The 13,617-nt window shown below is 36.2% G+C and overlaps 1 protein-coding gene across 6 annotated transcripts in view; it reads right to left on the bottom strand.

The window, feature by feature from the left end:
* LOC129744101 (protein bark beetle-like) overlaps window positions 1-13,617 on the bottom strand; it is a 99,551-nt gene that overhangs the window by 52,165 nt on the left and 33,769 nt on the right. For all 6 annotated transcript variants that reach the window (XM_055736464.1, XM_055736468.1, XM_055736469.1 and 3 more), the window contains exon 2: window positions 4,171-5,239. In XM_055736464.1, coding sequence (XP_055592439.1) covers window positions 4,171-4,764 — 594 coding nt within the window. In that variant the 5' untranslated portion in view covers window positions 4,765-5,239. The remainder of the gene's footprint in view (window positions 1-4,170; window positions 5,240-13,617) is intronic.

Below are 13,617 nucleotides of genomic sequence, written 5' to 3'. Positions count from 1 at the left end.
CTTAAGGGGGGAGTAGGGTCTAACGGGTAAAAAAACACCTTTTTCACGATTTTTTTTTAGAGCTATCGTTCAAACAAATGTATTAAAATTTTTTGCATTATACAAAGCTTTGTTAAAAGTACATTTAGAATTCTTTCGTAGAAAAATATTGAAAAATGAGCCGGTGAAGGAGCACTTTCGAGGATGCCTTTTAGGATACAGGATTTGCGGTGGACACTGTGTCTCAGCACAGAATAATCTGAAGTCAAAAAATCAGAGCAAAATATTTTTAATAGATGTTTTTCTCGACCCCAACGATTTTATTTAACTTAAAAAAAAAATTTATGAAATTTTTGTGGCTGTTTGAAGTAAAAACTACGATTTTTCACGAAATTTTTTATCTGTAAAATCTCCCCAAAGTAAAAAAAAAAGAAAATCGTTGGGGTTTGGTATTTTATATGTAGAAAATATGTTCCAAATTTGAAAAGAATCGGTGAAGTAGTTTTCAAATGACGATGTCCTCTGACTTTAAAAATGTGCATTCGAGAAAAACGCGTTTGAGTTTCTGCTCTAGAATTCTTGCAGTATTAGATAAGAGGAGATAAAGGCCTTTAATTTCTACAGTTTTGCTTCGATTGACTTGAAAATTTGACACAACATTCTTTAAATGTTTTACAATAAGAAAATAAAATATAAAAAAAAACGATTTTTTGAAAGTGTTAAACCTTAAGAATTGTTCAATTTTCATTATAAACAAAAAGAGCGCAAAGGATAGGCATGAAAAGATAGGCTGGCAGATTTTATGAGATTTTAATTTATATTGAAATTCATTTTTCCTCAAAAAAAGTAAAACTTTTATCTAATCGAGCGTATGTTCGTCCTCGTCTGAGTGAATTGAGTGTGAATGGTGCCAAAAAAGTTGTGATTATCCTACTAAGCATTACAGAAATTTTCCAACATGTTTACGGGCCTGGCGATTCCGGCCGATTTTTTTTTAAAACATGAAAATTTAAAAAAAAAAAGTGCAATTTCTGGACAAATTTGAATAGAATTTATTCATTATTCGAACAAAATCAAGAAAAAGATAGGAGGAAATCACTTGGAAGAATCAAGTCGTGTTCAATTATTCTATAAAATAAATCCGGGCAAAAACCGAACGGACTCGCTACTATATTTTCTTTAAAAAACCTGGGCAATCTGGAATGCTTATTTTATACGTTCTAAGTGCCGTCAATTTAAATAAAAATATCAAATTGATTGACAAAACTTTGATTTTTTTTTAAATCAACGTCATTGATATGAAGGTAAAGGTATAATTGGACACTTGTGTTAATAAAACATAAAACATTCGAATAGATTCATCTAGCTTAATTTTAAAAGCGGAACGTTAGTTTTAACACCTGGGTGGGAAATTCTTTTTTTAAGTAATCTTTTTGATTCCATTATAATATTTGAAACGTTTAAGTATTTATTGATTACAAATCAACGGAACACATATTGGTCCAAATGATGACTTAAAATTAATATAAAAAGAGTACTAAGTCTAATTACAGGGTTCTCAATACACTTAAAACTTTACTACGGAAAACAACTCTCGAAACGTCGAAGTCGAAGTACTCAGAAAAACGGTTGAATGTTTTCATTACACCGATGATAGCGCTATCAGCTCCATAATTGTTCAAACGAATGGGAATATACAATCGCACATCTTGGTTTTCTAAGTCCACGGGGTCGCACACTTAGAGGAATGGCTTCTAAGAGCGTGGGGCAGTCAATTCGCTTTGGGTCGCCGAGGAGTGAGAGCGCATCGTTGAAGTAGATTATGAAGATAATCGGCCTTAAATGGCTTCCCTGAGGCACACCAGAAGAAGCAGAGAATTGTCTGGAGAAAGAGTCCTCCGTGTGAACTGTTAATTTACGTCCTGATAGGTAGCTCCGTAACCAGTCAAGAAGAGTTCCACAGAAGCCCAGGCGTTCGAGCCTCCAATTGCAATATCGTGGTTGACTTTGTCGAATGCCGCAGACAAATCGGTGTAAATAGCGTCGGTTTGAGACTTCGCAGCAAAACTTCCATGCACGTAAGAAGTAAACGTCAGAAGGTTAGTTGTCGTGGAGCGCTTGGGCAAGAATCCGTGTTGATCTTTGGAAAAAATATTCTTACAGGACAATAAAATCGGATCCAAGACCACCAATTCGAATAGTTTGGCTACTGCGCATAGTGCCGAGATTGCCCGGTAGTTGTTGACATCTCTCCTGTTACCTTTTTTATACACCGGAAACATGTAAGCCTCCTTCCATAATGAGGGGAATATGGTATTATCAAGCGAAGTTTGGAAAATAAGCCTCCAGCTTTCAAGTTTTCAAACATGAAACTGGTTCAGGAAAAGGGAAGTAAAACTATTTAAGGTTTCCACACAGGACCTAATGAATAAACAGAAACTCGGCACTGTTGGGCAATAAAAGTTTCAAAAAAGGTTTGCCTAGTTTCAAAATCTCAAAAAAAGAAGAGAATTTGAATTTGTTTTATTCAAGGACTTATTGATACCAAATTTAACATGCAATAGTTTTTGGAGTTGTTCTGGAACGAGTTGAACCACCCTAAGCTTCAAAAAGGACCCAGTAAAAGTATCGCCATGCTGCTGGCTTTAACGGCAATTATGCGCGCCAAAAACATCGGGTATCATCGGAACCGAAGATGATCCTATCAGGGTCGAGCCAAAGTTGGTCCTTGGTTCGATCTCTTTTCCCGACCAACCACCAGAAGCGAAGGTTCACCTTATTAGAGGCCAAGATTGGCCAGTGTAAGTGCCCAGAATGGGCAAGTCAGAGGCCATAAGGGCCAAAAGTATTGTGTGTCAGAAGTCCTCCTAGTCTGTAAAATAATTGTTAGCTAATACAGTCCTCTATTTGTAACGTTTGTTTGAATGAGTGAGTTTAATTCCTAAAAGAAATATCTGATGCTATCGCTGAATCCGTCAGGGACGACCCTGAACAGGAGTAAAGAATGATGTGTGTGAGGAGCGCCAATGTGGTCTAGCGGAGAAGCTGGCGCGAGTCTGGTTTTGGTATGTCAGGCCTACTGGGTTCGATTCCCGGTATCGGCAAGAAAACTTTTGGGTTCGAATACCAAAAGAGGACGACAGGTAAGATGTGTTTCCTCATATAACTGACTGTATAATCCTATACAAAATAATGGCTAAATTCGGTAGATACGGTATAATTCAATCAACTGACAAGTGATTCTGATCAAATTTTGCGAAAATGCATAAACTTGCATTTTCTGATAAATTACAGTTTCAAAAAGAGGGAATCAATATAAAGAAAACGTGAGATACACCTTACCAGGAAATTCCTAGGGTGGTTTTTATCGAACAATAAATCAACAATATTTGGTTGAATGGAAGACACTAACAACTGTTTTCCGCTATATTTCATTTCTGACGCACCTGTGCAACGATTTTTCAAGTTTTTTACGTGTCACATCAGGGTAGTTATCAAGGTTTTCCCACATTTTATAGTACTTAAAAAATCTAAACACTTGATGCTCCAAGAAGAGAAAAGGGATGGATTGGATAGAGCAATTTATACGCTTTAGAATAAGAATAATTTGTGAAGAGAAAATTTAAAATTCTAAAAAAAAGAAGCCCAATCCCACTGGAATAAGTCATATTGACCAGGTTAAATTTATAGTAATGGGTTCGCCATTGAAGAACCATTTTTTTTTTTCAATTTTATTTCTGATCACATTCTACATGGATATAACTTGTTTGATTTGGCCCTTTAAATTGCAATTGCCTGCGCGATACGCTTTGTCGGAATGCAACATCTGTATGATAAAACAAGATTCCTAAACTGGGTGCACCTGACGTATCAAAAGATAAGAAATCCAAACAACTCGCAGAATACAAAGAGTTCTATTATTCAGCGCTGTTCTGCTACACCCCAGTATCAACAAATATTAACAGGTGCCTCACAGATACTGAGCGCTCCAAAGTTTCATAACATATGGAACATATGAAATACGCGTTATCAGTCATCACCTAGGTCCCTACACATCAAGTTGGTGGGTTGTAGTCGGACTACACATATTCTCCAAGATAAGATAAGCTGAGCACGCTTACTGTCGCTTACACACTATCGGAATTTTTGATCTAGAAAAGCAAGTACGACAGACGAATACGATAAACTTACCAATCCCACCAGCGATCCACGCACCGTTATCCCAACCATCGGCGCAAAGTAGATCGTGACTCCGGGTTCCACGATCAGGCGAGCCCTTCGCTCGACTTCCAAATCCGTTCGCAACGAGTATGGACTCTCGGAGGCCCGAAGAACTTTTTCCCCTAGCACAACGTCACCCGATATCTCGGTATAATGCAGGTCACCTTCCCGGGTATTAACATTTTCATACTCGTAATGTGACTCATTGCCGTCTTCGTCATCCCCATGAAATCCATGGCTGGGAATGTGATTGGTTATGATCTCCTTGCTGGTATCGGAAACTGGCGCAGCCGAGGGTGAATCTATGATATGCTCGAAGTCACGATCCGGATGATCCGGATGATGGCTGTCACTCATGAACGCTTCCTGTGATTGCACCCCACTGGCTTTGGCACCAAAAAGTACCGCCAAAGTGACCAACACGGTCAACGTCGTCAGCTTCCAGCGGTTCTTCCAACAACTGAGACGCCTCTTTGGGCCGGCCATTCCCACGCCACCGGCCAGCCAAGTCGTCCGTTTCGAATTGAAATTTATATCACTTTCAACAAACGGTTTTCGATTCATACTATCTACCGACTTTGCACGTTTCGCTTGACTTCGTTTTGTTTCGTTTCGGGTTTCGAAAATAAAGAAAAGACACTTCACCGTAACTTCCGCCTACAACGGATTCCGCACTTCCCCACTGAACCACCAACCAGGTTTAACTCATGACTCAAACTATTCACTTTTTCCAATACTGGCGGTTGCTGAATTTTTAAACCACTTAAACCAGCCTATCTTAAATTAATCACATAAACTGCAAAACTATTTCATTCGGTGGCGCTTCTTCACTTTTTTTTTGCTGTTTCACAATCTGGCACCGGAATGACGATGCTTCCAGTCGGTGGCGCGTTCCGTCGTAGACTGCCCTAGGCGTCGTCGTTCGCCACACCGCGTGAATGTGACCGAGCTTTCCACTCACGCAAGTAGGTGTACCTATGTTAGTACCTACTTCATGAGTCGTTGTTTTTACTGGCTGCCGATGAAAGTGTCGTCGATTCTAAGAAGAGACAGGGGGCGAAAATGAATGCGATAAAATAAAGCGGTTAGTATAGGTGCCACCACAGTTCAAGTGACTCGATTTCTTGCAATAAATGGATGTCGCAATCGAGTAATTGAAAAAATATATGATCGGAATTGTTAAAGGTAGAACGTACATTTCATGTGGTAGTAACCTATCTTAATACAGAAAGATTTTCAAAAAATGATTCAAATAGTACACACATATAGGATCTCAAAGAAACTATGTTTCTTGAAGAGATCTAATTCAAACTTAATATCCCAAAATAGCATAACTTCTGGGAATTTGGAGGCTCACCCTCCAAATGGTAGATAAAGATGTGGAGAACAAACTTTTGTATGGGGTCGACTAAAAATATCATGTTTTGAGGTTCCGCAAGCGCAATCTTTGAAAAAAGACCTCTTTCCAAATATTAGATTATAAATAAATTTTTGGTTCAAAAATTTTCACAAAATTTATTTATTTAATATTTCTTTAATTTTGTTTGGATTAAATACTAAAGTCTGCTTCATTTAATATTGGAACACAAACAATTGCGTGTAGTTCAGCCATTTATTAACGAATTCATAATTTGTTTTTTATACAAATGTAGCATTTTCTTTACTCTTTCATAAAAAAAAAATTAAAAAAATTATTCATTGCTGTTTCGAAGAAATTCTCGTACTTTTCCCGTAATACGGCACATTAGGCGGCGCACACCCTTTTCGTCCACCGTTTTGGCGATTTGATTCAACCAGTTCTTCATTTGAGTCATGTTCCTAACAAGTTTTCCCTTTGCCTTAAGCCTCCGCTTCGTGATTGCCCAGTATTTTTCTATCGGCCGGAACTGGGGGCAGTTTGGGGGGTTGAGGTCCTTCGGTATTACGCTGACCCCGTTCGTTGCGTACCATTCCATAACCGTTTTGCTGTAATGGCAGCTTGCGAAGTCCGGCCAAAACATTACTGGACGGTCGTGGGCACGAATAAACGGCAGAATCCGTTTCTGTAGGCACTCTTTTTTGTAGACTTCTGATGTCATTGTCTTGTCAGTGAGAAAGACTTTGGTTTTCTGTCCACAACTGCATATCCCCTGCCAAATCATGTACTTGCGGGCGAATTTATCCGCAAACACGAACTTAAATTTTGCAGGTACATCCCCCCGAGCCGTCGCCAAATAAAATTTTTGACCTAGGATTTGCCCAAAGTCCGCCTTCACGTAGGTCTCATCGTCCATCAGAATACATCCGTCGAACTTGGTCAGCACTTGGTCGTACAGCTTTCGAGCACGGATTCTGGCCACATTGTTCTGCTTCAGCGTCCGATTTGGCTGTTTGCTGGCTCGGAATGACCTTATTCCTTCCCGGAGACGAATTCGTCGCACCGTACTGTGAGCGGCCTGGAACTTATTGGCCAAATCGCGGTCTGAAAGATTGGGATTCCTCTTGACGGCCTTGATGACTTTCCCACGCAGCTTCCGGTCGACAGTTCCACTCCGACGCTTCGAATGCGGCTTCCGAGCCGTCGTCAATGTTTCCTTGTACTGCTTGATAACACGCCATACGGTATTTCTGGGCATTTTAAGCTGTTTAGCTAGCTTCGATAACGACAACAATGGATTTTCAAGAAAACTGTGCACAATTTGATCTCTCCGTTCGGCTTCCATGGCGGTTGTTTACAAAATGCTATCGTTTGGTGTTATGACATAAATACATGGTGAAAGGTAATGAATTTCCCGACACGTGGGTGAAAAAAGTTTCCAAATCCGTCCACTAGGAGCGCCACAATGAGCAAAAGAATTTGTTCCAATATTAAATGAAGCAGACTTTATACGTTAAAAATGAAAATGGAACCAAATTTGTATCGAAATGGAAATAAGCAAGCCATTTTCATGAAAAAAAAATTTTTTGGACAAAAAATTGTGTATTTAACTGACCAAAATGTGTACAAAGCGTACAATATTCTTGATACCAATACCATCAAAAGATGCGGATTTTGTGCACTTAAACTTTGCTAAACAAAGCGTGTTGTTTGTATCATCGTGTGAAGAGCTATTCTCGGTTTAATCCTCAATAAAAATCACCATTAAGGATATTTTTTATTTAACTTTTCCAATTCCTACTTTGAAATAAAAAAATTGCAGAAAAGACTTCGATGGTTTAAGAGAATCATCAGAAGGCCATATGCCAAATTTGAGAGGAATCTGACAACAGGAAAAGGTTGCACTGAATCTCAAGTGTGAAAGGGATTCTGAGAAATAGTGTCCTGAAGAAGCATAAAAAACTGGTTTTTCATCAAAATTTTTTTTCTTTACCAATCGAATGCGTGAATATGTTGATTTTATTAAAATTTCAATAAAGACTAACATTTCACCGGAAGACTGTAACTCCGGTCCGGTCCGACTGTAACTGGGCTTAAAAAAAAAGGTTATGCCTGATCAAAGATTATATATTTGTGGCAAATTATCGTTTAACACTCAATGAGTACATTTTACTCATTGCGTTTTACAGGACAATTTGCGACCAAATAACAGCGGTAAAGGGTTGGAAAAAGCTTGGAGATGAAATCCCAATTGATCTTTAGAGTTCAGAGAACTGATTAAAAGAAATCTTGGCAGTGATACTGAGTTTTAGTTAACAAAAGATTCTCTCATTTTCACGTTTATTTGAGGGTAAAATGCATCTCTGTTAACAAATCGCTTTTTCTGGAAATTGATTTTTTTTCTCGTGTTAAGTAATGATTATATACAATGAAATTTCTAATACGTTCAAGAAAAATCATTGGCTATTAATTTAATTTTTCTGCCTTATCGGTGAAAAGTGATGTCCTTTTTAGTAGGGACATCTAAAGATTATGAAATTTTATGGATGGATAGAAGGTTAGAATTGCGGAACAAAAATTTGATATGTGATGATGATGCTTCTAAATAAATTCTACCCGCAGCTTTTCACCGTCTTTCATTTTATCTAACCTTCTATCCATCTATAAAATTTCATAATCTTTAGATGTCTCTACTTAAAAGGAAATCACTTTTCACCGATAAGACCGATAAATTAAAGTAACAAACACAAATAACGGTGATTAATCTCTTCATAAAATTAAATATCCTTGGCAATTTTCAGCTTTATAACTTTTTCATCGATACATAGTTATTAGGTCTTAGAAAGGTAGCGTTTAAAAGTTAGTTTTTTATCATAAAGCTCATAGCTTTAAGGTCAAAGTTTTATATCTTTTAATCAAAATAATCTTTCATGATTTTTCTATAAAACAAAATAACAATGTCATTAACACGAGCTGGTTTTGCTCCATTTTCATAACGCGGCTTTTTAACACCTTTGTGTGTAATTAGCAGTGTTCTTTTACACGGTTCTCGCAAATTACCATTGTTTCTGTGAGCAAAGTCCCAGATGTAAACGGCAAATTTTAAACCGTGTGAAGAAAGACTTTAAGTATTAGTAGAATTATGCTCAGGAATAATCCCGAGTCATTTTCGAGAAAGAAATGTGTCTAAAAATTTTAGGGACCAATTATCCTTAAATGAATGTTAAGGGAAAAATATCGTTCCCAAAATGTATGGTTTTGAAATTAATAATATAAACAATAGAACATAAAGTTTTGAATCAACTCAAGCATGTTGAAAATTTTGCTTTGATTATCATCAGTTTTTTTAAATAAAGTCAAGTTATTCAATTAAAATATTTATGAAAACTATTTCTTATACCGCGGTTACGAGATATGGCCCAAGAGTCGCATGCTCACTATTCCGTATATAGACTAAAAAAATTGAAATGTTACACTAGCAACTTAGTCAATTTATGGTCATTTTTGAATTTCTCAAACCCTGGACTCTTAAAAGCTTTGTTTTGGTTCAAAACTCATCCATGATTTTTTGCAGATTTTTTAAGTAACGTTTACATGAGAAAATTTTAACTTTGAGGTTTTTTCGAGAAAATGGAATATTTTATATCGGAAAATTAACATCATTTTTTATTCTTCTGTGCAACCGAAGCTGCTTATGGCTTTTATGCACATTTATAATTTTTTTAGGAGAATTTGCGCTGAACAGCTTTGCCGAGAATTGTAGTTTCGTATCTTAATAGACAAAAATTTGGTGTTAAATGAGGGCAAGTTTTTTGGCATTGAAAAACAATAAATTTTATTGACTTAACTGCTAGGTGCCTAACGAGATATTGAAAAATTTCGATAGAGAATTTAAAAATTGGCACAAAAATCATAAGCAGGCTTGATTACAGAGGAAAAAAAACAAAAAAAGATGCAGATTTTTCAGTACAAAGTATTCAATTTTGCAAAAAATCATGAATAAGTTTTGAAGACGAAGCTTTTAAGACCCCAGGGTTTGAGAAATCCAAAAATGACCCCAAATCTACTCATTCTAATATTACCCTTAGGTGACATAGGATGGCCGTGTGGAGACGAGTAGTTTCTGGCTAAGTTTGTAGTACTTGAATCAAGCTTCAAAATGTTTTACCCTATAAGTTTGCAAACTAAGGAAAAAATAATCTTGAAATGGCGATAACTTCGGAAGAAAAGGTCGTAGAGACTTAAAATTTACTGCAAAATGTGCGTCATTTTGCGTATTGCTTAGCGAATATTTATGTTGGTTCATAGCTAACAATAGTCAAGTAAAAAAAAAATTTAAAATATATTTTAAATTAATAGCTTTATAACCCAGTTCTGAATAGAGATAGAGCTCTCATTACTTCAGAAAAGTTTAATATTATGTAACATCTACAATTTTGTAGAATAAATTTTGTCTCTATATTCTCAAACATAAAAGTTTTCTCAAAAAACGTTAACATGTTGTTTCTCTGTTGATCAGTGGCAATCTGGAAGACAAATTTTTAATTGGCACCGACCAATTCCAAAACGAAAATTGTGTAAGGAATACCTTCATTTTTTTTCTTAGATCCCTTTTGGAAAAGCATTTTCAACATGGAAGATAAGTAAAGACGTGAAGAAGTTTTATATTATCTGCCAGAAATAATTAAGTTATTAATTAAAGAGATTGATTTAGTAAATTTCAAATTAGAACGTATCGATAAAATCCTTAACTTACTTTTAATCATAAATTAGAGAACGATTGCGAAGACGGAATACTATAAAAATAATATAATAAAATTTGGTCAAAATCATGTTTTGTTTTGGTGCATGTTCTATTGTCGCTGAATAACAATCGACAAAAGTTTTCAGGTTCTAAGCATTGCGGAAATTGAATGGAAAAATTGTTTAATTGAAGATACATTTTTTGTGATTTTGCTTATCAACTTATTTTTGTTCATATTTGTTAATGAAGACAAGAATAAAAAATAGGTGTAGGAAAGGACGCACAACAATTTCATATATCGTGACTGCTAAATAAGTCGAATGAAAATTGAAAATTCGGCTATCACGCATAAGAGTCCATGAGCTCTAATACTTAAGTATTGAAAAGTATTAACCTACTAAAATATAGAGGCAAAGATGGTCAACGAGACGCAAGGTTTTTCAAAAGGACTCTCTGCAAACCATTCCCACAATTAAACATGTTTCTTAATAACATCACCTAGAACTTTTTGATTCTTCATTCCATGTTATTGTTTAGTATTTATTTGTAATTTCTTTTCAATAGTCGTTTTGAAAATCAGTGTGTTAGAGATTATATCAAAAACCTGGAAAAATCCGGGCATGGATTACAATTTTTCAAATCCAAAACCGGGAAAAAACCGGACAAAATTCAAGTGTTATTATATATAAAAGCAAAGAAAAAATGCAAAAAAAAAAATGAAATTAATATATTATTAATGCAATTGCAGACTCCAAAAACTTTTTGGAACACTTAAATATTCAAAGGTTTATAAAAGTAAATCAGTGAAATTATTTGAAACAACCGTTGAAAATTTCCATACCGTTAATCGATTTTGCTGAAACTTACTCAAAACTTTGATTTTTTTTATTTCTTTGTGAAAGTTGTGAAAAAAAATCCGGGCAATATCCGGACTTTTTTCACGATATCCGGGCAACCGGGCCGGACCGGACTTTCTCGAAATTTTGCATCAAATATCCGGGCAAACCCGGATAAACCCGGGCAATCTGGCAAGCTTATATTAAGGGAAACAGCTAGCTTGTAGGAAATTCGAATGAATGCTTTTCTGATTATTTGAGTGAGAGGTCCCCAGCAAACATTTAAGAAGGTATATCGAAGAAACAAAAGAATAATTCAAACAATTATACCAGATGAAAAGATTGTATTAAATTTACCAAAATAGCATAAAGCTAAATTAGAGACGATATAACTACAATGACAAGATTCCAATGATGCGATCTCTTTACAAAATGCAAAATAAACGATTTTAAGTAATATGAGTAAAACGAAAGAAAAATTTCCTCGACCGAGATTTGAACTCCAGTCCTCCGAATTCGCAGTCCGGTGTCTTACCACGATGCCAACTCATAAGTTAATATGATCTATGCTATAGCTCTTTAGGTGAGATTTTCTTTTTACGAACCGGTCAAAGGAAGAAAGGGAGATATCGAATAGAGTTTCAATCGATGGACAGCCCATTTATCGTAAAGCAGTTCACTCAAATCGTAAATGTCGAATCTGCATAGTTTCAACTTTTTGGAGACATATTTACGAATTGACTAAACTGCTATCCGACTCAACTATTTCTGGGCAAAGCTTGTCGTAAATGAATCGATTGGATTCGGAATATCAATTCTATTACAATTTCATGTTAGCTAAACCATAATTCTTTATAAGTTTTCAAATTAATAACGCCTCAAAGATATTGATAAATAGGAAATGTCTAGAAGCATAAAAGGTGGAAGTAAAACGAAGATCGGATTATTTACCAAAAATGACTCCTGATCCAAACCATTCCCTTACTAACACAACCCTTCCCTAGATATTTTAATATAGATGCGTAGGCGTATAGACGATTTCTATATCTGGTAATACTGACTTATCATTGTTTCAGAGTTTAAAAAAAGTTTTGGACGATTTCTGGAATAACAGGTTCATGATTTATGGTTTATGGTCCCAAAAAGTATCTTACTAACAATTCTTCCTTCAACCCTCATTGACTACTAGGACGTGGCCGGCGCCGTTATTGATAACTTTTTTTTAAAGGAGAGTATGAGTTTTGTGCATTGAGAATAAATTGCTAATCCCAAGCTGCATTCTTTTGGCCCTTGTACAAAATTTATGGCCTCAATCAATCACGGAGAAGCAACCATTGGCGATTTGGAATTTTTTCAACCGAGCCACGCCAGAGATCCTGAAACATGGATACATGGTACGTTATATATTTGTTTAAACCACGAGAAAGTGGTGGTTATTTTGAAGACTAATTAAAGCATTTCGGGCCTAATGATTTAAGGTGGATATGAGTAGTCTAAGTTAAGCTAAGCTAACTGAAAACTGATAAATTTGCCATCACATTTCATAGAAATCTGTATATTGCAAATGAGTTCAAAATTTTTTACTTGTTTGCCATTACCATTCTTTTGAAAAATTTACTAGAAACTTTTCTAACGTCGAACTTTATTGAATTTTGCAACTTGTATCTGCTTTAGATTAGTTTAATTTTTTCTTTCGTACCATTCTACTAATCGAATCGCAGTCATTTGAAAGTCTGCTAATTCAATCTACTAAAGTTCATTACGGCGAATCGAAACAAAAGATCACAAGCTTCAACACAAAGCGATTTGCACCGGCTGGCGTTAAAATTGTTCACGGTAACTTAACAAAATAGAAAACCATAGTTACAGACAGCTCTGGTAGGAAGGTATTTCTTGTGCAACTTTCCGACCGGAGGCATCTAGCTAGAGCTGGCCTATGCTCCTCGGGCCATACGAGGGAAAACCTCCAAGCTAGTGGAAACAAAACAACCAAACCGAAGAGATTGTTTTCACCGTCACAATCTATCTACTAAATATGTTTAGTTTGGTTTGTGAAACATTGTAGGGTCAATTGTTTGGAAGTTGATCCAATTTGGTTTTATTCCTGTTTGAAGCGATTTTTTAAACAACTTATTACGTTTCTGGCAAGTTTTAAAACATAGAACCTACTCATGGAAATCATTCCAAGCCGACATTGAAAGCAGTTACCTTATGGCGAATTTGGCTGAATTGTTCACCTCCAAAAAACATAAACTAAAAAGGTGACTTTTACTCGTTCACTCTTCCGGTTGACCCAAAGTTGAGCAATGGTTTTTGTCGACGAATTCAAGTTATAGTAAGGTGTGGTCTGCTTCCGTCGAACGTCTCAAACTGCTGATGGATGCTAAAAACTCATAATGGACCGTGAAGCGAACGGGTGCTACCTGACGTTGTTGTGACTCCGACAAACGAAAAGTTTGGGAGAGAGCCCTCTTTGGGGT

This window comes from Uranotaenia lowii, chromosome 2 (assembly GCF_029784155.1).
Source record: "Uranotaenia lowii strain MFRU-FL chromosome 2, ASM2978415v1, whole genome shotgun sequence".
In the NCBI taxonomy this organism is placed as follows: Eukaryota; Metazoa; Arthropoda; class Insecta; order Diptera; family Culicidae; genus Uranotaenia; species Uranotaenia lowii.
Note: the sequence above shows the minus strand (reverse complement) of the source record. Positions and strands in the feature narration are given on the sequence as shown.